Raw genomic sequence first — 25,951 nt, forward strand, 5'->3', positions numbered from 1 at the left:
CACCCCTCCAACCGCCAGACTTCCCACACTCCCCATCACCTTTGCCGGCCTCCGGGGGGCCCCCATTTCTGAGAGGCCGCCCAGGAGGCCGGCAAAGGTGATCCCAGGTGTGCCGGGGGCGGGGCCCCAGGTCTTTCGTGGGGGCACACCTAGGGGTCAGGCTACGGGGCGGGGTGGGGGGGCATGTCTTGCTTAGCAACAGCACCTCTAGTCCGGCCACATCCTGTCCTTGCTGGCACGCACGATGGTGGGGTGCACCGAAGGGTCTGGGGGCGTCGGGCTCACACTGCGGGGGCCGGGCAGACAACGCCGAGTGGGAAGGGGACCCTCCCTCATCTCGGAAAGATGGAACCGTGGGCCTGGGACACACCCCTCCCCACCAGGGGCACGTCGCAGGGGCGGGAGGGGAGCCGGGGACATGAAAACCTTGTGCATGAAATTTGGGGTGAAACAGTCTGATCCGCACAGTGTGGTCGTTCTCATCATTCTCATCCATCCTGCGTGTGCGTGTGAGCATGTGTATGCATGTGTGAGTGCTGTGTGCTGTGTGCCCGTGTATGCATGTGCAAGTGAGGGTGTGTGATGTGTGCATGTGTATGGTGTATGCTGTGTATGCATGTGCATATGAGTGTATGTGGTGTGTGCATGTGTAACTATGTGTGTAGTGTGTGCTGTGTATGCATGTGTGTGTGTGTGGTGTGTGCCTGTGTATGCATGTGCAAGTGAGGGTGTGTGGTGTGTGCATGTGTATGGTGTATGCTGTGTATGCATGTGCATATGAGTGTATGTGGTGTGTGCATGTGTATGTTTGTAGTGTGTGCTGTGTATGCATGTGCATATGTGTGTGGTGTGTGCCGTGTATGCATGTGTGTATGTGTGTGGTGTGTGCTGTGTATGCATGTGCAAGTGAGTGTGTATGTATGTGGTGTGTGTAAGTGTATGTGATTGTGTGTGCATGTGTGAGGGTATGTGTGTGTTTTTTGGTGGGGATTGATGTGTAAGATTTTGGGGTGTGTGGGGTTCATGCCAATTAAATTTAATTTGTGCCAATTTTGGTTTTCATGTCCCGTGTCCCCTCATGGTGACTCTGGGTGGTGGCCCGAGCGGAGGGCAAGGCTGGTGGCTGCTGGTGTCAGAGGCTAGTTCACAGTCCAAGTGCCCAAGAGTTGTACATGAGCGGGGAGGTGGCTGAGAAGCAAGGACATGCCCACCTGCAAATTTGGGGCCCCCTCCTTTCTCCGGATGGTCAGGAGCTCGAGGCGTGGCCAATTTGACTCGAGGTCCAAGGGGCGGAGAAGGAGGGGGCGGGGCGCCGAATTCTTTTATTTTGCCAATTGTTTTTAAGCCAATTCGTTTTTTGGTATATTTTCAGCCAATTGTTTGTTTGTTTGTTTTTTTAGGCTAATTTGCTTTTCTGGTGTTTTTAAAGAGCCAATCAGTTTTAAGGGGGCTGTTGTGTGTGTGTGTGTGAGGGTTTATGTTTTCCAATTTTGTTGTGTAATTTGGGGAAATTAATTTTGGGGGGATATTTTGGGGGATAATTTGGGGGAATTAATTTGGGGGGATATTTTGGGGGATAATTTGGGGGAATTAATTTGGGGGGATATTTTGGGGGATAATTTGGGGGATATTTTGGGGGATAATTTGGGGGAATTAATTTGGGGGGATATTTTGGGGGATAATTTGGGGGAATTAATTTGGGGGGATATTTTGGGGGATAATTTGGGGGATATTTTGGGGGATAATTTGGGGGAATTAATTTGGGGGGATATTTTGGGGGATAATTTGGGGGAATTAATTTGGGGGATAATTTGGGGGGATATTTTGGGGGATAATTTGGGGGAATTAATTTGGGGGGATATTTTGGGGGATAATTTGGGGGGATATTTTGGGGGATAATTTGGGGGAATTAATTTGGGGGGATATTTTGGGGGATAATTTGGGGGAATTAATTTTGGGGGATATTTTGGAGGATAATTTGGGGGGATATTTTGGGGGATAATTTGGGGGAATTAATTTGGGGGGATATTTTGGGGGATAATTTGGGGGAATTAATTTGGGGGATATTTTGGGGGATAATTTGGGGGAATTAATTTGGGGGGATATTTTGGGGATAATGTGGGGGAATTAATTTGGGGGGATAATTTGGGGGAATTAATTTGGGGGGATATTTTGGGGATAATTTGGGGGAATTAATTTGGGGGATATTTTGGGGGATAATTTGGGGGAATTAATTTGGGGGAATATTTTGGGGATAATTTGGGGGAATTAATTTGGGGGGATAATTTGGGGGAATTAATTGGGGGGATATTTTGGGGATAATTTGGGGGAATTAATTTGGGGGGATATTTTGGGGGATAATTTGGGGGAATTAATTTGGGGGGATAATTTGGGGGGATATTTTGGGGGATTATTTGGGGGAATTAATTTGGGGGATATTTTGGGGGATAATTTGGGGGAATTAATTTGGGGGGATAATTTGGGAGAATTAACTTGGGGGGATATTTTGGGGGAATTAATTTGGGGGATAATTTGGGGGGATATTTTGGGGGATAATTTGGGGGAATTAATTTGGGGGGATAATTTGGGGGATAATTTGGGGGGATAATTTTGAGAATATTTTGGGGGATATTTTGGTGGATATTTTGGGGAGATAATTTGAAAATATTTTGGGAGATTTTTGAAGGGATATTTTGGGGGGATAATTTGGGGGATAATTTGGCAGATATCTGGGGGAAATAATTTGGGGGTATTTAAAGCCAATTGGTTTTGTTCCTTTTTGAAGCTGTTGGGACGTGGCCCTCGGCCGATGGGCGGGCCGGGCAGAGCAGCCTGACAAGGGAGGTTGGGGCACAGGGGCGCGGCAGGGGCGCTCCAGGAGGACGACGCAAAGAGGGTCCGGAGGGCCTGATGGAAAGGCCGCCGGTCAAGAGGAGAGCAGGAGCAGGATGGGGCTGTTCCGCAGAATTACGACCTTTGGATCGCTTCTAATTGCTGGACACCTCTGGAGAGGCACCCCCGTGGACAGCTGGGTCGTGGGTGGGCAGGGCAATCAAGGGCCGGTGACGGGTGGCCTCTCTGAAGGCTTCCAACTCCCTGGCCAGCATACGACCCCGGCGGACGCGCAGGAGGGCGGGCAGGCCCCTGCGCAGACGTTGGGCGGATTGCATCCAGGCGCCGTAGTGGAAAAACTTGCCCACGGGGTATCTGGGGAAGTTGTCCTGGGTGGGGGGAGGGCCAGTCAAGGGGTGCCAGCTCCCCGGCTTCAGCCCCTAACCAGCCTGCGGCCCTCTTGGTGACCTGAGGGGTTCGCACCTAAACTTCTCATTTTGCCGGCTGACAGGTAACCACGGATCTGTAACTTGCCCAGCTCTGGTCCATGTGCCCAGTGGAGGACACACGGAAAATGTGCGGCTTCCTCTCTAGCTGGCTGTGCCCTGGTGCCCGGCTCAGAGACTCCGGCTCTGAGGAGCCACAGGAATAAGGGAGCCCTGGGTTTCCAGCAGGTGGCGGCTGTCTTACCGGAAGCACGGTCGGAAGGGTCGACACATCCCTCTCGGACTTGGCGGGGGTGGCACAGTAAGTCTCCAGGAGGGCCAGGTCGCAGCTGCGGAAACAGCACTCTTCCACGATGCCACGGATGCCCCGGCTGCGGCGGCTTGCCCGGCTGGCTGGTCTGCCTGCAAGTCCCGTGGAGGGGGCTGGTCAGCACTGCACACCCCGCAGGACGGGGCGGGCAGGGGGCCCCGGACAGAAGGGAAGGGGGGGGCGCTTGGGACTGAAAACAGGCTCAGCCTTGGAGTGCCCAGGCGAGGGAGCCGACCCCCTGATCCAGGACCATAGGGTCCTGTCCTGAAGGCCAGGCTGGGACACAAGGGCTGCCCTGAGACACTGTAACAGGTAGGAATGGGAGGAGGAAGAAGAAGACGGGAGGAGAGGAGTGAGGAGCTGCAAAAACCACGCCCTCCTCTCCTCCCGTCCTCCCCTCGCCTCCCCCGGGCTCCGGTGTCAGCCGCGCGCACGGGGAAGGCGCTCTGGGTGGGGGCGGGGCCGGGGGAGGGGCCCCCAGGAAGGGGTTCTGTCGTGGGTCCCGTGGGTGGGGGCTCGGCTCAGCGCCCTTTGCAAGGAAGCTGGTCCAGGAGAGCCAGACCCTACGCAGCCACTTCTGCCCCCAAAGGAGGCAAGGGACAGAGAGAAGGCACAAGCCAGGCGGGCGGGGGCTTCAGAGGCCCCAGACTCGGGAGTGCTTTTCAAAGAAAAGCTTTGAGATGCCAAGACTGGCCTTTGGGGGCCCATTTCACAGGGCGGGCAAGTGAAGTGGAGGCCACGGGAAATGCTGGGACCAGGTGTGACCTTTGTGGCCCTGGCCATGTCCCCCACCCCAGGTCCTTCAGCTCAGGCTGGGTCTGCTCCTCAGCTCCTGCTCCCACTGGCTTGGAGGTGAGGGCAAGGGCCCATGTAGCAGAGGGGGAGGTCACCTCCAACTGGGGGTCCCAACGCTGCCAGGGCCCGGGGCCCAGGGGAGGGGGGGGACTCTGGGACAGAAATCAAGAGGGAGGCAGAGGGAGCAGCCAAAACACTGGGGCCGGCAGGTGGGCGCCCGCCCCAGGGGCGCTGTGGCAGCAGGGGCTCATCGCCTTTCCTGCACCCCCAAATAAGCTGAGCGCCCCGAGCAGGTGCGATGTGCACTCACTCACGGGTGATATGTGCTTTTAGTCCCATTGGTTTTCAACCCATTTTATCAAACATATGCCCACTGTGAAAACGCCTGCAGGCAGGCCGGCCGCCCAGGCTGCCCCCCCCCACCCCCGCCGCTAACAATCGGCCCCTCCCAGGCAGGCACCACACGCCCTCCTATTGTGAGTGGGAAAGTCAGGGGGAGTGGGTGACGGCCGCCGCCACTCAATGCAGGCGGCAAGGGTCCGGCTGTGTTCTCCAAAGCCCCGTTCCCCCACCCCCCCAGCTACCGCCCCCCCCCCGCCCACCTCCCTCGCCCACCCCCCACCCCCACCCCCACCGCCGCCGTGTCCTGGAGGCTCCGCCCTGGCTTCTGAGGAATAGGCTTCGGCATTTATTGAGCACCTGCTGCGTCCGCGCGCCCCCTCGCCCCGCCGCGCACGGAGCTACTTACTGAAGTAAAAGCCGCGGTCCCCACAGACAAACTGGAGGGTGTCCACCAGCTCCCCGCCGCACAGGGTCTCACTGGGGCGGTAAGCAGCAAAGCAGCACGAGGCCAAGGCCAAGAAGGTTAGCAGCACCAGCACCGACTTCCCCATCGGAAGCGCCATCGTAATCTGGGGGCAGAGAGAGAGGAGGCGTGAGCCCCGCCGGCGGGGTCCCCGCGGCGCGGTCTCCCAAGTTCACGCGCAGTTGCAGTTTTAAAGCGCGGCTTTCTCCTGAGTGGTATTGTTCTAATTAAGAACGAACGCGTTTTCACAGCGGGGCGGGCCTGCGGGAGGCACACCTTTGATTGGCACCAAGGGCCGCTCAGTGATTTCACATGGGGAGCGCCTTCCCCATTGCATTCCTGCAGGGGCTCAGCCATGGCCGGGGCTGAGGGACCCGTGCTGGACACTGGACCTGGCCTCCATCCTATGATGTCATGAGGGCGGGGCAAGCCCAAGGCAGCGCCAGCCAAGATGGCAGACAGCCCCACCCCACCCCGCCGCACGTGCGCCCCGGGGTCCTGGGGGCCAGTCCCATGCGCTCGGGCTGTGGCTGAGCAGAACCCAGGTCAGGAGTCCAACGGTCAGCTCGACAGCGCCAGCCAGCCCCACTCCCAGAAGGGGCCCTGTTCTCCCGGCTCACCCGGTCCCCCAACTCCAGTCTGCCCTTGGGCACCCCAACACAGGCAGAACAAAGCCTTAAAGTCCCTTAGGAACCCCCAGGCCCTCTCCCAGTCTGGGGTACCACACCCCACCCAGGGAAGCTGGAGACAGCAGGTGAGGCCGCCTGGAGGCCAGACCCCAAGCTCCTCGGAGCCCAGTTTAGAAGTGGCAGGTCTTAGAACGCACTCCCTGTTAGACACAGCGAGACGCCCCTGCCCCTTCCAGAAGGTGAGAGCCCCCCAGGCGGGCAGCCAGACTGTCCTCTGCAGACCCAGGTAAAAGCCCTTTCCGGGGGGACAGTCATGGCCCAGTGCCACTGAGCCCGCTGGCACCCTGATACTCCCCGGGCAAGGGGCTGGGCAGGCTGCCCACATGTGCCCTTCCCAGGCTCCACACCCAGAGGGCACAGGAGCAGCGAGCAGCGGGGTCCTCCCAGCCCGGATCGAGGCTGCAGCACGCTGGCCCCAGGAATTCTTGATTGCAATAAATCCGGGAGACGAAGGGGTAAGAAAAGAGCAGTCTTGCTTAAGCTCGCGAAGGGCCATGGCCAGTCCCACGGAAGGGTCTACAGAGCCACCTCGCTCCCCTCCTGCTGCCCTGGGCTGGACCCCAGGCGGTGCGTCTCCCTGCTGCGCCCCCCCCGCTACCCGCTTCCATATGCTAAGAACAAACGAGGCCAGGTCGAGCCTCGGCTCCGGCCATGCAGCTCCATCCTTCCGCAAGCCCGGCGCCTTTGGCGCGGGGTCCGGCCCAGAGCCCCGGCAGGGAGCGGAGGACCGGACCGGACAGGCGTGCCCGAGGAGGGCAGAGGCAGGCAGGGGAGCGAGTGCCTGCGCCCGAGGCGGTGGGCTGGGGCCGCGCCCTGGGCGCGCTGGAGCGGAGGGCAGCGGGGTGCTCGCTCAACAGCGCCGGTTACCTGCCGCTGGACAGGAGGCTCCTGGGGCTGAGCGAGGAGGAGGAAGAGGCTGCAGGGCTGCCTCACAGGAGAAGCTAATGTCCACTCCTCAGGCTGGTCAGTGCCTCCGCTTTTATGTGTGAGCCGGCTCCTCCCAGCCCCGGCTCCACCCTACCCCCCACCCCTCTCCCCACTGACCACTCCCCCCGCCCCCTTGCTCCCGCCCCCTCCCAGCTTCCAGCCAGTCCCTCCTCTCCGCCGCGCCCCCACCGCTCGCTCGGGACCGTCCCTTAGCGAGTAGGGCGTGAGGGCGGGGGGCGGGGGATGCGGGGGGGCTCCTCCTGAACCCCCAGCCCAAGTCCGCACCGGGCAATGGAGGCCCCGGGGGCGGGGGGCGGGGGGAGGCTGCTTCCCACTCCTCGCGATGGAAACTTCCATGCGCCCACGGGCCAGGGGCAGTTACTCGCTGCTCTCTGAGCCAGAGCAGCCCCTCTCCCCAGATTCCCGCTTGGAAGAGTTGGGGACGGTGAAAGGGAGGGCCGTCGGGGGAGTACTGCAAATGTGGCGTCTGGGGGGGGACCCTTTTGCCAACTCGGCCCCCCTCCCTGTGTCCTGGCCCCGCCCACCCAGTTTCCCTCTCGCGTCTCGCTGGCACGCAGTCAACATACCAGGGTGGGTTTCTGAGCCTTGCGCCCCTCCTCGCCCGCCAGCACCCTGGGGGGACGGCCCCGCCCCCGCACGGCACAAATCCCACACTTTCAGCAGCACGCCCCCCCCCCCGCACCCCCAAACCGACCAGGAAGTCAGTGGCCTTTGCAGACAGCTCCCCCCGCCCTCGGCCCTTCCCGCAGCCCCTGCCCCGCCCCCTCCGCGGCGCAGGGAAGGGAGCGCGGGGTCCGCCCGGGGAGTTGGCCCGCAGCCCCCGCCCGCTGGCCCGTGCGGCGCTTACCTGGGAACCGGCACAGCTGCCGCCCACCTCCCTGCTGCGCATTGCAAACCGAACAGCGGGCGTGGGCCCTCCTGCCGGGCACTCCTCTGCCAGCGCCGCTCTGGCCGAGTCGCGGGGGCCGAATGTGCGACGGGGCAGAACGGGGGGATGGCTTTTTTTGGGGGGGGGGGACAAAACTCTTCTGATTTTGTGGGGGGGACGGGCTGTCTGCGGGCTGGGGCGGGCCAGATGTTGTACTTTAGGGGGGGAAAGGGTGTCGGGAAATGAGGTCAGCTGTTGTATCGAGGACAGAAAGGGGCAGAGATAGTGAGAGAGACGGAGTGAACGTGAACGGGGGGGGCCGAAGAGAGGGCGAGAGGGAGAGGGGACAGCGAGAGGCGGGCAGGCTCACAGCGGGAGAGAACAGCGCCGAGAGAAACAGAAAGCGTATAATTAATCCACTTCGGGACCAAGGAGGGAGGGCGGGCCTGGAGGGGGGCGGGCGCTGGAGGCGCGGAGCTGGGGGGGACGGGAGGGAGCCGAGGGAAGGCTGCGGGAGAAAGGAGCGCGGGGGGCCGGGGCGAGAGGCCGGAGAGGTGGACAGGGGAGCACAGAGAAGCGAGGGAAGGGCGCCACGTCGGGGGTCGGGGGCGGGGTGGAGGGGGGCGGAGCGGAGGCGTCACCCGGACCGCGGGCGCCCAGCTCGGTTTGGGCCGACGGAGCCCTCGGCCGTCGCGAGCCCGGGCCTCGGGGGGGCGGCGGCGGCAGCGCTGGAGACGCCCCGGGAGCAGCGAGGAGTGGGAGCGGCCAGGCTGCGCGCCGGGGAGGGCTGGAGGGGGCGCGGGGGAGATGACAACGCCGGCGGCCTGCGAGCCGGACTGCCTGCGGGGGGGACCGCCTCCTCGGGAGCAGCGGGACGGGCGTTGAGGTAGATAGACGAGGAGGCGGCTGGGGATCCGCAGGCCCGGCGGAGCGCGACCCCGCGACGGCGCCCGCGATGGGATCAGCAGCGCGGCGGACGACGTCGACGCGGGGCCGCCAGCCCGGTGGCGGCGCTGGCGGGCCGAGCACGGGCGGGCGTGGGCCAGGAGGCGGGGGCGGCCGGAAGGGGGGGCCGGGGGCCGTCCTGGCCTCACGCAGCTCCGCCGGAGAGCAGGCGAGCTTCGGGCGCCAACGCCGGGCTCTTATAGCCGCGCCACCCCGCCGCGCGGCGCCCGCTTGGGCCCCGCTGGCCTGGAGCCCGCGCCAATGGGCGCGCGCCCGGCCCTCGCCCCGCCCCCGGCCCGCCTCCGCAACTGGAGCCAGGGGGAGGGGGCGCGGGCCGGGGGGCCCGGGAGCCGGGCGGTGGGGGAGGGGACGGAGGGTGCAAGGGGGTGAGATCGGGTTGGGGGCAGGGAGCCGCGGCGTGAGCGCCAAGTCCCAAGTCGCCATTCTCAAGTGTTTAGGGGCCCCACCTCGGGTTCTGGGTAGCCAGGGTCCCTGCGCCTGTGCGCGGGGCGGGGTGCGGGGGCGCAGCACGGGCCCGCAGCGTGGGTGATGTCCCGGGCCCTCGTGGTGGCGGGCGTCCCCACTTTCCGCCACGGGGCTACAGGGTGTGGGCGCCCCGTCGGAGTGAGGGGGCAGGTGGCTCAGCGCAGCCCGAGGGTCCCCGAGGGTCCCCGAGTCCCTCTGGGAACTGCGCAGGGGCCGCGGCGAAGGGGGGAGGGTAGTCCCTGGGCGCGCGCACGGCGCGCAGCCGCCACCTGCCCCAACAAGCGCTGCGTCCCGAGCCGCAGCCGGAGCCCGAGCGCCCCCCGGTGCCGCGCGGGAGCCGGGGAACAGCCGCGGCGGCCGCCAGGTGCGGCCCGTTCGGAGGACTGGCGGGCCGGGCCCAAATCTGCGCCGGGCGTGGGACCTGCGAGGCCGCGAGTGCCCGTGGGGAGGGAGCAGCGAGGCGGGAAGTGTTGCTCAAACCCTACCTGCGTGGCCGAGCTCACCGGGGTGCGTCTAAGCAGCTCGCTTTGGGGGCCCACCCCAAATATCCGGGTAATGGTTCCCCGTCCTCAGTGCGTTGGACTTGCGTAGACTGGGGTTCAGCCCCGGGGGCCCCCACGATAATATGGGAGCCCGGGGAAACCATTTCCTGGAGAGTTTCGACGATGTAAGAACTCGTTGTGACTTGGTACAAAACCACGCACAGGCGCCCGAGCCCTGCCTGCCCCCCCGCCCCCGAGCACCGGCCGCCTGCGCCTCTCCGCGGGTAAGGGGCTGCCGGCGGAAGCCCGTGCGAGGCTCGCCCCCTAACTCCGCCATCAATCACCTCGCCCGCGCTCCGCGCGCGCCTCCCCGAGTCCTCGGCCCGGCGGCTGGAGGCCCCCGCGCCGCGCCGCGAGACCAGGGCGCGCCGCTCCTCGGCGTTCCTACGACCCGGCGCCGTGCCCGCCCCGCTTCGGGACCTCCAAGGCGCCTTCCCCACAATTACGATCCTTTCGAGCAACAATCGAAAGCGGCGCGGTTTCGGGGCGCCAGGCCCCATCGAGCGCGGCCGCCCAGCGGCAAGCCCGCAGGGGGTTACCGCGCCCCGCGCGGGTCTCCGCGGCGGTCGCCCGAGGCGAGCAGCAGCCCGGGCGGGGCCGCGGCCGGTGCGGGCCGGAAGGACGGCCCGGGCGCGGAGGCTGCGGGGAGCTCACCCGGGAGGCTGCAGGCTTCGTCCGCAGGCGCGCGAGGAGCTGAGGCAGAAGCAAGCGCTGGGCGGCGGGCGGTGGACGCTGCTGAAGGTGAGCGAGACCCCGGAGGCCGTCCCCAATGTCCGGGGGCAACGCCCAGCCCGTTGGAAGACCCGGGGACAATGCCCAAATTTGGGGGAAACTGGGGGCCATGCCCAGTCGTTTTCCTGGACGCGGGAGAAGTTCTGCCTACGTCCTGGCGAACACGCTGCTAGGCTAAGGGTGTATGGGGAACAGAAATTTCCTAAATCCGAGGAGCTCCGGGGACCTCGTAGGAGTCGCAGGGAGGCCCGAGACCAGCGCCCACCGCAAGCCGGGCTGGAGGCTGCGGAGGGCCGCGGGCGGGCCGGGAACAATGCCCAGATATCGGGGGGCGTAGGTGGGAGCTCTGTCTCGTTTGCGGGCGGAAAGAACGTGTCCCCAAGTAGGGGACCCCGGGCAGGCTCCCTGATGCGGGGAACTGCGATTCAAGACTGAATTTGAAGCTCCAGAAAAATAGAGCCCAAGTTTGGGGATCAGTGGAAATTACTCCCTGCGATTGGGGGCGAAGGGATCCCAGTCTAAAACGAGGGGAACCCAGGATCCTTGTCAGCGTGCTTGGGGGAACCCCAGACGATTTGTGGGAAGGTAGCTTTCTGGGTGACTCAAGAAAAACTTTCTACATGAAACTTGGCGGGACTGGAGGCACATCGTCTAAAATTGAGGGAGGAAAACAATGGACAATTTGGGGGACCTGGGCGGACTCTCCACGTGGTGGAGGAAAGTGGAGATTAATTTCCACAATTTAGAAACGCAAGTTCCAGCGGCCTGGACGCTCGCAGGGCCCAGGGAAAGCAATGCGCATAGTTGTCATGGCTTCCCGGGGAATTTTCAGTGACCTTTAGCAACTCTAGAAGTGCGATCTAAATTTGGGGGAACGTGGGTGTGATCAGTACTTTGGGGGAGTGCAGAAAAATGGACATCTTTTATATTTCAGTTTTTAAATCGATTCACCCGCTGTTTGTTTATTTTTGGTGAACAGGATAAAATACCCTGTTTTCCTAAGCATGGTCTGCATTTGGGGAACCCTAGTGAAATGGCCCAAATTTGGGGGAGTCCCTGGAAACTGTCCACTGGAGATTGACAGCTAGATTTCGGAGTCCTTGGTTTATGGGGAGGAAGCTAGTGGACACAGGCCTGTGCTGCCTGGGATTTCTGGGACCTGGGGGTATTTTTCAGTCCCTGCACATTTTCATTTGGGGGGGCCCATGGAAAATTTGCCTAAAATGAGGGGGACTCAGGGAAAGGGTCAGAAAGTCAGAGAACCCATAAATTGATGTTTAGAAAAAGCTCAGTCATTTTGTGGAGGGGAAAAAAAACAACCTCAGTTTACTGCAGAGGGTGGGGACAGGGCCTTTGATGTGAGGTCCCCGGAAAGGCATTTTGAACCTGGGGTCCAGGAAAGTTGAGGCACATCCTCAGGGGAATCAGGCTCCATGTCTAACTTTTAGGAGGATTAGACGTTCCTAAGTCATGGGGCCTGGAGAACCAGGGTCCAAAGTTAGCTGCATGGGCCACCCAGGAAAGGTTACTTAAATTTGGGGTGACTCAGTGGGGGAAACGGGTGCTATTCTGTGACCCCCTGGGTGGGGGGGGCGAGCTGGAGGCCAGTGCCCCCTCTTTGAGAGAACCCAGCAAATGCAAGTATCGGTGGTCAGGAGAAGGGTCTGGTGCCGGCCAGGGTTTCTGATCAGCATTTGAATTTTAGAAAACCCGGGTCCTTGTCGGACAGTGAGCGGGACGTGGGGGCTTTTAAAATACTCAGTGTTAGAATGCAGAGAAAATGCCTAGAATATTTGGTTGCTGGGGACGCTCCGCAGAGCCGAGGGTAACAAGCACAGGTTTGGTGTTCTGTGTGGGGGGCATGGCCCGGGGGGAGCTGGGGTCCAGGTGAGATCCGGGGAACCTGTGTAGCCCACGGCCACAGCTGAGCACATCAAATCTCGGGTAACTGCCCAGGGCGCTTTCGGAGGCTGGGTGACAGGGTCTACGTCTGGAGGATCCTAGCCGTGGCCAGGAAGCGTGGAGAGCCCTGGAAATAAATAAATGCCTCAAATCTTCGTGGCCCACCAGGAAAAAAAGGCTCAGTGCATTCGGGAGATCAGAAATCGCCCCCTCGAGCTGGTGCGATTTAGGGTACCAGAAAACAGACAGTTTAGGATTCAGAAAGGGGGTTGGTGTGCTCCGGGAAATTCCTAAATCCCGGTGGAGGCTAGGAATGGTAATCTGGGGGTTCTGGGTGATTTGCTCGTGTCTTGCAGGGTCGGTGGAGTTGGGGGGGGAAGACCTGGGACTCCGTGTAAAATTTAGGGAGCCCAGGTTGGGGCCAATACTTTTGTGGAACCCTGCAGATAGTATCCCAAACTGTGGGAAACCAGTGTGGGAGTGTCAGCACAGGGACAGGAAGCTAAGGAGACCTCGTAGTTAATGTCCAACATTGTGGGGACACAAGAAAAAAAGTGCCACTTGTTTTGGGACGCTTACCTAAGTACCAGAAAAACCCCATCCCACTTCTGGGGAGCCAGGCAAATTGGCCAGCGTGACCCCAGGACGGGGTTAATGCTGAAATCGAGGGGCGCACAGATTGGTGGTGCAGGACCCCGGGTGGGTGTGAAACTTCGGCGCCTGGGGGGAAACGCCCAGTTGTTTGGGGACCCAGGGCCACGCGGGTCAATCTGGGGAAGCCAGTGGGGGCTTCATAGATTTTAAGGTCCCGGAAATTAACGTTCAAGAAAACTCCTGCGACCGGGGAGAGTGTTGAATGTGTCCGGGCGCCCAGGAGCGACTTGAAGGAGCCCAGAAAAAGAAACTCCGCCGTGGTTTGCGGGGAACAGGGAAGTCGCCGGGTGGGTTGGTGACCCGGAGACCGGTCTGCATTTGAGAGGCCAGGCTCGAGGGGGTTGTTTGGGGGGTCGGGGAAGCGGCGCCGCTGTGGCCTCACTGCGTCCGGGGACGCGCGGAGCAGGGGCACCGTCCCCGGGCGCGGCGGGCGCGGGCGGCGCGGGCAGGGAGCGCGGGTCTCCCCGGGCGCGCGCCCGGGGCAACATTGCCGCCCTTTCTTCTACCTTCTCGTCACCGAGAGGTCTCTGTGGCGGAAGCTCCTCGGGCGTCCGGGCGGAGGGAGAAACCCGAGAGTCCCGAGGCGGCCGCAGGAGCGCAGGCCCCGGGCATCCCGGCGCCCCGGCTCCCCGCGCGGCCGCCTCGCAGCCGCCCCGCGGGCTCCCCGCCGCCGCGCCCCACGCGCTCCCTCGCTGCGAGCCTAGGCGAAGCCGCGGCCCGGACGCCGCCGCGGGCAGGCTCGTCCCCAGCTCGGCTTGGGGGCCCGGGAGCACCCCCGGCGGCCGCCCCCGCCGCCCCGGTGCTCCTCGAGCGCTGCCAGGGTCTTGCCTAGTCCGCAAACTGCAGCGAAACCAGTTTTGTTCGGGTGATACAGGAAAGGAGAGGAAATGGGGACGAAGGAGAGAACGTGGGGACAGAGGTGGGGGCAGGACTGCGCGGTCGTGGGGTGCCAGGTGTCTCCTTTCGTTTTCTAATGAGTTTCACTAAAGGACGCCCTACACGGGCTGGGAATTGAGGGGGGCTGGGAGCTGGGAAGGCACACCCTGAACCCACTAGCTCCCAGGCGCTGCTGGTGGGAACAGGGGCACCCCCTCCCAATTGGGCAGTGTTGGGGTGTGGGGCAGTGACCCCAGGGGCATCTCTGGGTAGAGGAGCTGCTGGAGAGGAGGCACTGCTGGGGGGGGGGGATGTAGCAAAATGGGGTAGGGCGGGGGCCAGGACAGAGGGCATGGCTTGTCCCCACAGTCACCCCACGCGGGGACCCCAGCTAGAAGGGACCGCTGGGAGCCTGGCACTGGAAGACAAGGGTTAATGCCATTGGACAGGTGCTGAGGCAGCCTCTCCCATCAGCTTGGCAACACTGGAAGGCTACCCCCACCCCCACCCCTGTGAAAAACATCCCATTTTCCACCCAGAGCCCAAGGCACGTGGGGAATGTTCCCCCTTCGAATTCCAGTCCACACCCATCACCCCCACGTCCCATTCCAAGAACATCTGGCCTGTCTCCCCCCGACCCAGGACGGCCCCCTCCTCCTCTGCACCAGGCCAGGGCCTGTGTGTGCGCGCGCGTGGCAGAGGGGAGAAGGGGAGCCTCCCGCAGACGCCCGGTTGTGTGGAAGTTGCTCCCCACTCCGTGGCGACTTGTAAATGTTGGGGTGCAGAGCGCTAAAATAACGCCCGTCTGTGAGCCCGGGTCCCTGGGAGCCCAGGGCAGACTCCAAGCCCTGGATGAGGGCGTCTGCCGCAAACAGACAGACAGAGCAGGCTCCCCTCGGCCCTGCGCGGGGTCCCCCACCTTCTCCGTGCAGGCCCGCTTCCCAGGCTGGGGCAGCGTGGCCGCTGGGCTGAACGCCCTGTTAGGCCGCGGGCTTTCCCCCTTATGGGGTGCCTGGGGGTCGTGCACATCAGAGGCCCATTTGCCCCCTTTCTGCCCTCCACAGGTGCTCGCCCTGGAGAAACCTCTGCCTGGTGCCTGGAGACACGCCCGGACCTCGCAGGTAGGAATGTTGAGGCCACCTTGGGGTGCCAGGCTGAGCCGTCAGGGCGGGGGCGGGGGTCACACACGCTCTTCCTTCCCCCGCGGGGTTGCCCAAGAGCGCTTGCCTTATTTAGTCAAAAGTGTGGCTGAAGGGGCAGGCGTGGTGGAAAAGGTCCGGGTCGCCCTGGGGCTCAAAAAGGTCACTGGCCACCCCCCGCCAGCACCGGCCACCCTGGGCTCCCCGACTTCCGGCCCCCCAGGGCAGGAAGGGCCCCACCAGCGACCGCAGCCCATTGTGGAGCCCGGGGGCTCCTGCTCAGAGCTCAGCCCCGAGGCCGTCCGCCCTCACACCCTTCCCCAGCACCGGGCAGCAGTAGCGCGGGCCTCCCCTCTGGGTCCACAAACCCGGATTCGAAGGGAAGAGACCCCCACGCGCTCCGCTCCGGACTCACCCCGGCGAGCCTGGCCCCGCAGCCCGGCCCGGCTCCGTGCACACCAGCCGGCCGCCCGCGCCCTTCCGTCCGCCCGCCTGAGCAGTCCGCCTCTCTCACTCCCAGGCTTCCTCCCGGCTCTGGCTCCGACCGGCGGCTCCCCCCTCCCTGGGCCCAAGCCCAGCGTCTGCAAACCCTGCTCCATCTCGGAGGGTCCCTGGGCGCCCCTCCCTCACCCTCCCCGCTCAGGGCTCGGCCTGTGCACTTGGCTCCGGGAACCAGGCATCTGCGCGGGGTCAGCCCCACTGGACGCAGGGGACAGAGGCCCTGGCGGAACGAGAGCTCTCGGGACACGACGGCACCGGCACTGCCAGCCACTAAGCCGAAGGCCGAAAGTATGTAAGGGTCAGGGTGGGGCCCCGGGGTGGCCACAGAGCGACCCAGGCGTGGTCCCGTTGTACCAGTTGATTTGGTGTCTGTAAGAGAATGTTCTGGGGCTTTTTTCTGGGACTGGCAGACCCGCCTGGAAACGGGTCACCTGCTGGGTGGCTCTGTCCCTACAGATTCTGAAGGTGGCCCCTGTCGCTTTTTGGGTCAGGCCTGAGGACACAGACCCACCCCAGTCCCACAGCGGCCCCCACGCCAGCACCTGGCCAGGGAACTCTGCCGTCCCCACGCCCCCACCCAGCTTGCTCCGGAAGAGTCGGAGGTGGCCGTGGCAGCCCGTCTCCCTAATCACCGCCCCCCCAACACACACACAGGAGGCCCCACCAGCCCCACACAGCAGGGGCTCCCGACACCCAGCTCAGGACCGCACGCCATTTGGTCAACACCTCACTTGCCCGTCACAGTTCGGAGGGCCAGCAGGGCTGCGACTGTCACCCGCTCTGGCAGTTGAGAATGTGGAGAGGTCGAGGCTCTGGGTGGAGGCCCCACAGCCAGCAGCCAGGCCCAAGTCTCGGGGCCTGCGGGCGCCTCGTCCTGTCCCCTCCTCTCCCTTCCTCCTCCATCTGGCCTCCCCGTGACCCCTGACTTCTCCCTGCGGCCTTTTCCCAGGAATGCCCTGCCGAGGACCCCGCGGCTGGGCCCCTGACAACCGGGACCCTGCTCTGCCCACGCCTGAGCCCCCAGGGAGAGACGCCCGGGCCGGCCGCCTGAATCCGGGACACCAGCTCTGGGACTCTGAATGCACCCCAGCCTACAGAGGAGCCTCAGCTCCTTGTCAAAGGGGACACCATCACCGCTGCCGAGGCTGCTCCGGGCATGGCAGGCCCGCGTCCGACCACGGGGAGTGTGCCCGTGGGCACCTGCATCCAGCCCAGGGGACCAGGGACACTCACCTCCGAGGGGCTGGCTGCCGGCCGCGGCCTCAGTTGTGAGCTCGTGGGGGCCGCCTGGGCCACAGGCTGCAGCAGCCGGCCTCGGGGCTGGGCTCGCGGGCGGCTCTGGCCTGCTTCTGCCTGGGCCTCGGCTTGGGCTGGGGGGCCGGCTGGGCGGGGGGCTGAGCCGGCGCAGAGGCAGGGTCCTGGGGCTGGGGGCTGGAATCCGCCTCCTCCTCCAGGAGCTCAGCGGTGACCCTTCGGCCCCTGGAAAGACATAGTGGCGTTCTCTTAAAATAAATGCTCCCCAAGCCGGAGCCCTGGGCCCCTCCCCTCCCCTGGCTGCTCGGTGGGGAAGCCTGCAGGTCACCTTGTCAGGGTCTGAGTAGAGACGCCCCTGCCCGTCTGCTGAGCTCTCCCTTTGCCAAGTGCAGGGGCAGGGGAGGTGGCCCGGGGCTCACCCAGAGCCGGGCTATCCAGCCACCGGGCCCACGGAGGGCAGGAGACCCTGCCCAGGCCCGGGGTGGGGGCTGCACACAGCGCCTGTCGTGGGGACCACAGCACGTATAGAAACGCCCCCCTCACTCCCCCTGAGTCCCACCTTGGATGGAAGCAAAGAGCGACCCAGGCCCACACAGAGGACACGGCTCTGCCCTGGGAAGGCAGTCACGGGTGGAGGAAGGTGGGCTTCTCTGCCCCCCACAAACCCCGCCCTGGGCAGTCTGGACGGCAGCGCCCGGGGCCCTGGGTCAAGGGAGGGAGACCTCACCGCGTGCCCAGAGCCCTGGCACCCTCTCAGGCAGGGAGAAGCTTGCCCTGAAGTCCACCGCCGTGGGTGTCAGGGACACGGCTCCCCTCGCTGTGCTGCCCCCAGTATGTGGCGAGCCTCTCAGTGCGGTTGGGAGGTGCGGGCGGTGGAAGACGGGGAGCTTGACTTTTTTAATGGTATATAAAAAAACTGCTTCAAAACCCGGGGCCTCTGGTCCTCTGCGTGTCTCCTGTTGTCTCTGTGGGGATGGGGGGGGGTGCAGCCGCGGGGCCTTCTTGCACAGAAAATCCCTGCCTTCCTTACTTGCCAAGACAGCTGCGCCCTCCTGCCCCGGAGAGTGGCGCAGCGCCCCGTGTCGCCCGTGGATCAGTGAAAGGAAACCGATTTTCCTCACCAAAGCCCCTGCGGTTGCGTGCAGCGCCCCAGCGAGGGCCCCCGCCCACCACCTGTCTCTCCTGCCCCCGCTGCAGAAACGGCCCCCGTTAGCTGCCCCAAGCCTTTGCCCCCCGCCTAGTGGGCGCCAGAGGTGCTGCGTGGGAGAGGGGGGCCCACGTACCTGTATTCTAGTCGCTGCGTGGTCCCCGAAGCCCCCGGGCGGTGGATAAAGAGGACCGGGGAGTCGCCGGTGCCCCAGGCTCTCTGCCGAAGCTGCCCGGTCGGTGATCCGCCGGCCGGGCCAATATTAGCAGCCGCCGCCAAAGCAGGGGGTGCTCTGGCTGCGGTGCCCGGAGCCTCACACCGGGCGGCCGTGGAGGAGGAGGAGGGCGAGGCGGAGGCTGGAGAGATGGTGAAGGGCAGTTTTAGGGTGTGCATGGTAGCGGGCCCCTAGCCGCCGGCGGGTCTTGGCACCGCTGAGCAGGACACCTGCCCACGTGCCAGCTGAGACTGTGCCGCCCCTCACCTCCTCATCTCCACGCCTTCCCTCCAGCCCCTCCAAATTTGGGTAGCTTTGCACCAAGTCGGTGGTGCTGGGGCCTCTGGGGCAGCTGGCCGGGGCACGGTCCCACGCCCGGGCACAGTGCATGGGGCGGGGGGGGGGGGGGGACTGGACCCGCCCCTGGCCCTGCAGAAGGGGCTTTGTGGGCCTGCGCACATGCCAGAAGTGTGCTGCCAGCTAGCAGGAGGGGCCGAGTGCTCGGGGGCTGGGGGGAGGGAGAGTGAACAGGGCTGCACTGGACGGACACCTGGCAGTCACTCGATGCCCTGGAATGTGGGTGGGCATGGCACGGGTAAAATGGGGGAGGGGCACAAGGGGGAAGAGGCAGATTTAAAGAGCGGTCAGAAGAGCCAACCTCCAGGTGTCCCGGCACAGCTGCTACACAGCATAGTCCTGTCCTGTCCCCTTCCAGGGGCGGGGGGCCCATCTGGGAGTGTCGCCTTCCCCAGCCGGCCCTGACGTGCCCCTGCCCTGTAGCTGCTAGGCCCCTGGCAGCCCGGCAAGGGGCAGGCAGTGTGGGACCAGCAGTGTCCTGCTCACAGTGGCTCCCGGGGGTGGTGGTGGCCAGTTCGCAGCTGTTGGGGCCTAGATGACCCACCCCAGTGAAGGCAGAGGCTCCAAGACCCCCCCCCGGGGGGGCAAGTGATGGAAGGCCGCCTGATTGGACTAAATGTCACTGGGAATTGAAGCTGGGTCCCCAAACCTGCACGGAGAGGCAGAGACACACACTGCGCAGACGCGCCGGTCCACGCCCTCCCTGCGCCCAGCCTCAGCTGCAGGGCGGGGGCACCCGTGGGGGGACTGGGCCCTCGGGAGATGACCGTCGGCCTCCCGGGAGACCCCGCTTGGTCGGGGATGCCAATCAGGACGCAGACGCCCAGGGACCACACCACTGCTGTGGGCAGGGCAGCGGGGGCTCCTCTGGGCTCCGGGATGGGGAGGCGCGGATGGTGCTGAAGGCCCCGGGGCGCTGGAGCCAGGCCACCGCGCAGGAGCCAGCGTGAGGCAGCTGGGGCGCCACTGCCGCTCGCGCCTGCTGGCCACGGCTCTGCCCTGCGCTCTGCGGCCTGCAGGCTCAGGACTGGGGCTGTCCCCTGGGGTCCACGGCAGGGGGCCCCGATGTGGCCAGGAGTGGGGGCCGGGTCCCGACTGGGAGACGTGGCCGAGACTCTCAGATGCGGGTGGGGCTGGGGAGGGTGAAGGGGGGACCCCAGGCCCGGGAGTTTCAGGAGAGGCCCACGGAAGGGGACACACCCCACGGGGAAGGTGGGGCACGGAGGAGCAGAGGGAAGCAGCCACGCACACAGCGACCTTCTGCTCCCAAGAGTCTTGCATCTGAGCTCTGCGATGGTCCGGAGCCCCAGCTCTGCCCCCCGGAAGGGCCCCTCCAGCACAGGCTGCCTCACTCCATGGGAGCCTGGCACCCCGTGTTTAAGGCCCAGGAGGGGCAGGCCGTGGGGGACCCAGCCCTGGTGCCTCTGAAGCGCTGGGGGTGGCGACTGTGACTCCCGGCACTGAGCTCAGGGACATCAAGTGGTGGCGGGGGGCACAGAAGGGATAAACGTGGGGTACAGGGGTGAGGGACACCTCATTCCCTCACAGTCTGTTTCTTCCCCTTGGCGGCTTAGGCGGCCTCATGCTGACACCTGGTGGTCGCTTCTGGAATCACCACGGCACAGCCCGCGGGTCGTGGGGGCCGACCTTCTTGACTCCCGAGAGCGAGCACCGGGGGTGCAAAGCCACCACATTTCTCCCTACAGAGGGAGGCCCCTGCCTGCAGTGTCAGGGTGCTGGGGGCTCTGTGCTTTGCAGTCGGATCTGGGGCTCTTACCTGCCTCCCTCCGGGCTTCAGGGCCCTGAGGGGGGGTCCTCCCGCGGGGCTCCCCCCACCCCCAAGGTGTGGCAAGGTGGGTGCCCCAAGCCAGCACTTCCCCCGGGACACTTGCCTGAAGGTTCTGTTGTGTTCTGAGCCTTACAGGGGACTGTATTATGTGTGCATATAATAACATCAGGCCTGTCACTGAGAAGCAAGACATTGGGGACCCCCCGCCCAGGCAGGCAGGGACCCAGAGGTGGCAAGGGTGTTGCTCTTCCCTGCAAGGCTTTCAAATCTGGCCCGAGCCTGACACCCTGTGGCCACCTGGGGAAGTGCAGCCGCTGCCTCAACGCATCAATATGGCCCCAAGAACATCCACGCCCCGGGGCCAGCGCTCCCCAGGGAGGGAGGTTTTCCACGGACCCGGGTGGTGGTGGGGGGATGCTGCCGGGATCATTCACACGCATGACATTCAAGATCACCTTCTGCTGTGGGGCCCGACTCCTAAGAAGCCCAGAGTTTGGGAGCCCCTGACCTGGGCCACTTTACCAGATCTGGGGGTTGAGAGGGGAGGTAACACGGGGCTCCCTTGACTGGGGGTTGGGGTGCAAAGAGCTGCCCGGCCTTCCCCCAGGCACGGTCAGTGCCATAGGAACCCCCCCTTGCCCTGCCTGGCTCTCTGGGGCTTTGCCCCCTTCCCCACCCATTCTGTGCTGTCAGCACTCTGTCCCCAACCTCGGGCCGCCTCCCCTGGGGCGCAGCCACAGGCCACACCTGGTCCCCACGGGGGCTGCACCTTCCTTCTGCCCACGATACCGGGGCAGAACCAGACACACAAGGCTGCCCCCTGGCATTTGGGCCCAAGGGGAGAGTGACTTGCCAGAGACACAGGCGAGAGCCGCAGAGTCCGGCCAGGTGTCCTCAGGCCGTGGCCCACCCATGGCCTTCTCCGTCCGCACCTTCACGCCCGGCCCACAGAGGATGAGTTCCGTGCAGGGATGGGGAAGGGGACGGGGCTTGAGCTAAGTGCGGGATCAAAGAGCTGCTGGAAGAACAGCCCCGGGCCCTGGGAGGGCCGCCCCCCAAGGCCAGTACAGGGCCCAGTCAGCAGCCCTGCAGGACAAATGAGGAAACTGAGGCACGCAGCCCTGAGTGCTGGCGCTGCTTGGCCCACCAGCCATCCTGCTTCGGCCCTGCACTGGTGGGAGGGGTGGCACTCCAGCTGGCCCTCCCTGCTGAAGACGTGCCTGGAGAGGAGGGACCCCCAGGAGCCATCCCCTTGTGCCCAGACCTTACTTAGCCTGTGACTTCTTTTCTGGCCAGGGCTGACCCACACCCGGTCGCAGGGAAGGGCCTGGGGACACCAGCTGCCACTCTGGCTCTAGGGAAGGCAGCATAGGCTGGAACCATAGCTAAACCCTCGGCTGGGCTGGTGCTCTGAACACTGACATCCGACGTGGACACCTGGTCAAGGTCAGGGCAACTGTGCGGGAGTACCTCATCCAGGAAGACCCCCAGCCTGCCCATCCCGTTCTGCCTCCTGCTCTGAGCTCTGACTGCAGCTGGGGCTGAGGTGGGGACCCTGGCCCCCCTCTCTCCTGTTGCTCAGCAGCTCTTCCTCCCGTGGCCTCTCTGCCCCTCCTTTCCCAGAGCTGACCAGAGTGGGGGGCGCACCCCCAGCAGGCGGCAGGACGAACCCACTGTGCAGGCCTTGAGGGAAGAAAACCACCTTCCACCCTGTTCTCATTAGTGCCCTTGATGCTGCCCTTGGACAGACTGAGTGTGTCAGACCTCAGAAGGGATCCAGGGCGGAGTAGGAGGGACAGGGAGGGACAGTGACAGCGGGACAGCCAGAGCTGTAGGCTCAGAGTCCCGGGTTCAGCCCAGGGTCCCCAGGTCCACCTTCTCACCATGGTGTTCTTGCCACCATGTAGACGGACACACAACCCTGGACCTGAGGCCTGGGGAGGGAAAGGCCTTTGCGCGGTCCCCAGAAGTGGGCCCTGGGCGTGGTGGGGGTGTCGGGGGGCAGCGGCAGGTGGCCTTGCCGGCGGCCGGCTGGAAGGGGCCCAGCTCTGAAGTTGGATGGGGCGTGAAGAACAAACACTCCGGGTCCCACGTGACTGGCCCCAAACCGGCAGGTTGCAGGGCGCCGGCTCTGTTTTCCCAAAACACAGATGGGCCGCGAGGGGGTGGGAGCGAGGCCGTTGGGATGCGGGCCCCAGTTTCTGACGGCTCAGCAGCCTGGGACATGTGGGGGCCCGCGCCTCGGAGGGTGGGGACTGGTGCCAAGCCCCGCCAGCAGGGCCCGTCTGGGGGTCAGGGGTAGGGTCCCCAGAGGCAGGGACAGGCTGCAGATGGGGAGCCTGAGCCGAGGTGGCCACAGCCAGCAGGCCACCTGGGGCGGAAGGTGAGCTGAGGACCGGTGGCGGGGGAGTCCCGGGGCCCATGCTGGCAGAGGCGGACTGGGCCGTGGGGGGCTCCTCCGCTCTAAGGACCCCGGCTGGCGGTTGTGGGGATCAGCCAGAACCAACAGCGCCTGCAGTGGAGGGGGCCCCGCTCGCTGTCTCCGCCGTTCCTGGGCACCCCTCCACATTCTTTCTGGAGCTGACCCCTCACCTCTCCACCCTGAGCGGGGAGGCGGGGGATGAGGGGGCATGGGAATGGACCCTGGCCCAGCATGACCCCTGCCTGAGGCCTGTCCCCAAAGTCCCCGCCTCCCGTGAGCCTTCTGGCTGGAGGAGCCGAGGTGGCTACAAGCAGAGCAAAGGACAGCCTGGCCTGACAGTGACGACCACCCACCAGCCCCAGCCTCAGTTCCCGTGGGGCCCGGAGACCCTCGGCAAAGGCCGGTTGCTGGGCGGTGGTGCGGGGCCGCTGGAGGGGCTCGCCCCTGAGACGCGCCAGGCCTCTGACTCTGGGGTTCGTGCGGGCTGACTCTCACTGGGGTCTGTCCCAGCATGTTGGGGACCCTGCACATTTGTCCGGCTGCTCCCCAGGAAGCCTGGGCCTGTCAGCGCCTGGGCAGGGACTTGACTGGACACACTGTGTCCTTCCTAACCCTCCAGGCCTCCAGACAGCACCTTGCGCATCCCCCGGAGCCCCTGCAATGAGGACAGACAGACGCCTGGCGGGGACAGCCTGCCCGTAGGCCGTGTCACGGCGCAAACATGGGGCTCTCGCGCCCTCTGCTGGTCACATCTGTGAATGGCCGCTCTGCCCAGTTGCTCAATGGACAGGTGCCCTGGGGACAGACTCCCCGAGGTAGGGACACTGGTGCCCCCCTTCACAGCCTAGCGGGACACAGGTGCCCGCTGGGACTCAGCCGGGGCTGCGCCAGGGGACCTTTTCTAGCAGCTCAAGCACCGGGTTCCTGGTCCCCCGCCCTCTCACTGGGCAGCCCCCACCGCACCAAGCCCTCGAGGGCAGGGCCCTGCCCCGCACCCCTGCAGCCCAGCCCGGGGCCCTCCGCCGCAGCACAGAGACACGACAGCGCGGGCTGGTGCGGTTTATTGGTCCCGGCCCAGGGCGCAGGCGTGGGCGCGGGCGCAGGCGTGGGCGTGGGCGCAGCCGTGGGCGCGGGCGCAGGCGTGGGCGTGGGCGCAGCCGTGGGCGTGGGCGCAGGCGTCGGCGCCGCCGGGCGCGGCTAGTTGCAGTAGTTCTCCAGCTGGTAGAGCGAGCAGATGCTGGTGCAGCACTGGTCCACGATGCCGCGCTTCTGCAGCGCCGCCTCCAGGCCGGGGCCCCCGCCCAGCTCCGCCTCTGCCGTGCCGGGGAGGCAGCGCGGTCAGGGCGGGCAGCAGGGCCGCTGCCCCCGTGCCCCTCACAGCTCTGGGACAGTGGGCGGCCTGGCCCCCAGGGCAGGGCCACTCAGGGAACCTGAGCAGGGGCCCCTGGTGCCTGTCACAGGCCTCCCCGCTGTCTCTACTCCACCGAGCTCCTAGGCCCCACCAGCATTTGAGCAGCAGGATGGGGCACCCCCATCAGCCCCTGGGTCTCCCCGAGACGGCCAGCACCCAGAGGCAAGGAGGAGTCGGTAGGGCATTGGTTTGAGGGGCTGGGAGGTGGGAAATGAAAGACAGGGGCAGGGACCAGCCCACCGCCAGGGGTCATCTGGGCTCCGTCCCCGGATGCCAACACTGACCAGGGAGCTGGTCACTTCTAGGATGTGGCCAAGGGAACATTATTTCCTTTTTATAATGCGTGCCCGCATGCCCGGGTGCCGGCGGGGAGTGGGGCGGGCCGGGGCGGGGCGGGGCTCACCGGGCAGGTCCTGCGCCTCCCGCCGCGCCTTGGGCGTGTAGAAGAAGCCCCGCTCCCCGCACACCAGGTACAGGGCCTCCACCAGGTGCGAGCCGCACAGGTGCTGGTTGACGAAGGCCGGGGCCGGCGCGGGCGCCCAGACGGCCAGCAGGGCCAGCAGGGGCAGGAGGCGTGTCCACAGGGCCATGGCGGGGCGTCGGCCACCTGCGGACGGGCGCGGTGGGGTGGCAGGGAGCATGTGCCCCCGGGGGCCCCCGCCCAGTGCTTGCCCCCGACCGCTCTAAGGGAAGAGCCCACACCCTCGAGATCCTGGACGCCCCCGACCCCAGCGGGGCAGCCTTGACCCAGGCCGCCCAGAGGTCCGGACTCACCTGCTTGCGGGCGGAGTGTGAATGCCACCGGTCGGGAGGGCTGGGGGCTGCTGGGCCCAGCCGGCTTTATAGCCCCGGGCGGCCTGGCCCATTAGGGCCCCAGGGCGGCAGATGGCCGCAGGGGCGGTGCGGGGGGCTGAGGCCGCAATTTCTGGCTCATTTGCCCCCTGCTGGGTCTGCAGGAACCTCTCCTTGGTTGTCAGCACCTTTCGGGGCCACGGGGATCATTAGGATCTTAATGAGGGGCCTGATGGCCCTGGGTCCGCGCTCAGCGGGGGGCAAATGTCTCCCCATCTCCCGGAGCAAAGCCGAGTTTCCACATTAGTACAGAGAGCTGGGGCGGGGGTGCTGGTGAGAGGAGAGGGCTCTGCCCGCCCCCAGGCCCCACGGCTGGTCTGGGCCGCCGGGATGGGACAGTGAGGGACACCTCTCTGCTTAAGGCCCTGTCCCTACCCCGCCCCAGCACAGTGGCGGTCCTGAGGCCCCCAGCTCCCCAGGGTGCTGCAGGAAGGGCTGAACTTGGGGACCAGCAGCCGTGAGACCCTCGGGCTGACCCTGTTTCTCCGCTTCTGTGTTCTGGCCCCAGGACTCCGTGATATGATGCAGCCATGGCCCAGCCTCGTGGCTCCTGCCCCTCTTCCTGGGGTCCCTGCCCGTCTCCTCTGGCCACCCCCTCATCCCGCTCAGCTGTCGGGGTGCCCCCAGCCCCCTGGACAGGCATGGGAGGGGGGCCTGGCCTCCACCCTGCCACCCGCTGCCTCTAACCCTCCCTGTGCAGCAGGGTCTTGGGGCCCCTCACTGCTGAGAATGGGCCAAACCCTGCCTTTCGGGGACCACAGTGCCCCGGGGCCTGCACTGCCAGGGCCACAGAACAGATGAGGGGGGGCAGGTGCAGGGCAGAGCCTGGGGTCCGTGGGGCTGGAGGGAGGCAAGGCCAGCCATCCGCCCGTCCCCCGGGTCTCTGTGGGGTCCCAAGCTGTCAGAAGCAGCCTGAGGTGGGACCTCCCAGGGCTGAGCAGTCAAGGTGCCTGAGGCTGAGCTGAGGGGAGGCCGGACCGCCAGGGTGGGCTGGGGAGGGGGCTTTGCCCAGGAGGGACTTGACGGATGAGTAGG

General features: G+C 65.1%; 2 protein-coding genes and 2 long non-coding RNA genes across 5 annotated transcripts; 1 reads left to right on the forward strand and 3 right to left on the reverse strand.

The window, feature by feature from the left end:
* Positions 1-534: 534 nt before the first annotated feature.
* LOC150017342 (uncharacterized) lies at positions 535-1,606 on the reverse strand. Its single transcript, XR_016514358.1, has 2 exons — positions 890-1,606; positions 535-704 (listed from the first exon to the last, which is right to left on the reverse strand). It is a non-coding gene; the product is annotated as an uncharacterized LOC150017342 (long non-coding RNA).
* A 1,085-nt stretch (positions 1,607-2,691) lies between these two features.
* Positions 2,692-7,795, reverse strand: IGF2 (insulin like growth factor 2). Of its 2 annotated transcripts, none has more exons than XM_090292737.1 (4): positions 7,673-7,795; positions 5,132-5,294; positions 3,523-3,680; positions 2,692-3,221 (listed from the first exon to the last, which is right to left on the reverse strand). In XM_090292737.1, the coding sequence occupies exons 1-4, from the start codon at positions 7,712-7,714 to the stop codon at positions 2,988-2,990; spliced, it is 597 nt and encodes a 198-aa protein (XP_090148863.1). In that variant the 5' UTR covers positions 7,715-7,795; the 3' UTR covers positions 2,692-2,987. The 2 variants fall into 2 exon arrangements, with proteins under 2 accessions (XP_090148863.1, XP_090148873.1); XM_090292747.1 differs by lacking the exon at positions 7,673-7,795 and adding an exon at positions 6,745-6,818.
* Positions 7,796-10,349: 2,554 nt separating this feature from the next.
* Positions 10,350-16,800, forward strand: LOC150017344 (uncharacterized). The gene is made up of 4 exons (XR_016514359.1): positions 10,350-10,407; positions 14,895-14,951; positions 15,490-15,758; positions 16,420-16,800. It is a non-coding gene; the product is annotated as an uncharacterized LOC150017344 (long non-coding RNA).
* Positions 16,801-23,817: 7,017 nt separating this feature from the next.
* Positions 23,818-24,670, reverse strand: INS (insulin). Its single transcript, XM_090292819.1, has 2 exons — positions 24,459-24,670; positions 23,818-23,966 (listed from the first exon to the last, which is right to left on the reverse strand). Exons 1-2 carry the CDS (start codon positions 24,652-24,654, stop codon positions 23,851-23,853), a joined length of 312 nt encoding a protein of 103 aa, XP_090148945.1. The 5' UTR covers positions 24,655-24,670; the 3' UTR covers positions 23,818-23,850.
* Positions 24,671-25,951: the final 1,281 nt, after the last annotated feature.

The sequence above is a fragment of the Furipterus horrens genome, unplaced genomic scaffold (assembly GCF_987537825.1).
Source record: "Furipterus horrens unplaced genomic scaffold, mFurHor1.1.pri manual_scaffold_2, whole genome shotgun sequence".
Taxonomy (NCBI): domain Eukaryota; kingdom Metazoa; phylum Chordata; class Mammalia; order Chiroptera; family Furipteridae; genus Furipterus; species Furipterus horrens.

What these genes read in the sequence shown, in the direction of transcription:
- IGF2 (XM_090292737.1), bottom strand. Translation starts at nt 7,714, where the DNA reads ATGCGCAGCAGGGAGGTGGGCGGCAGCTGTGCCGGTTCCCAG. An exon ending in GCAGCTGTGCCGGTTCCCAG is followed by an intron (nt 5,295 to 7,672) that starts GTAAGCGCCGCA and finishes CTCTGCCCCCAG; the next exon opens with ATTACGATGGCGCTTCCGAT. An exon ending in GGACCGCGGCTTTTACTTCA is followed by an intron (nt 3,681 to 5,131) that starts GTAAGTAGCTCC and finishes CGGGACTTGCAG; the next exon opens with GCAGACCAGCCAGCCGGGCA.
- INS (XM_090292819.1), bottom strand. Translation starts at nt 24,654, where the DNA reads ATGGCCCTGTGGACACGCCTCCTGCCCCTGCTGGCCCTGCTGGCCGTC. An exon ending in GGACCTGCCCGGTGAGCCCC is followed by an intron (nt 23,967 to 24,458) that starts GCCCCGCCCCGG and finishes CCGGCACGGCAG; the next exon opens with AGGCGGAGCTGGGCGGGGGC.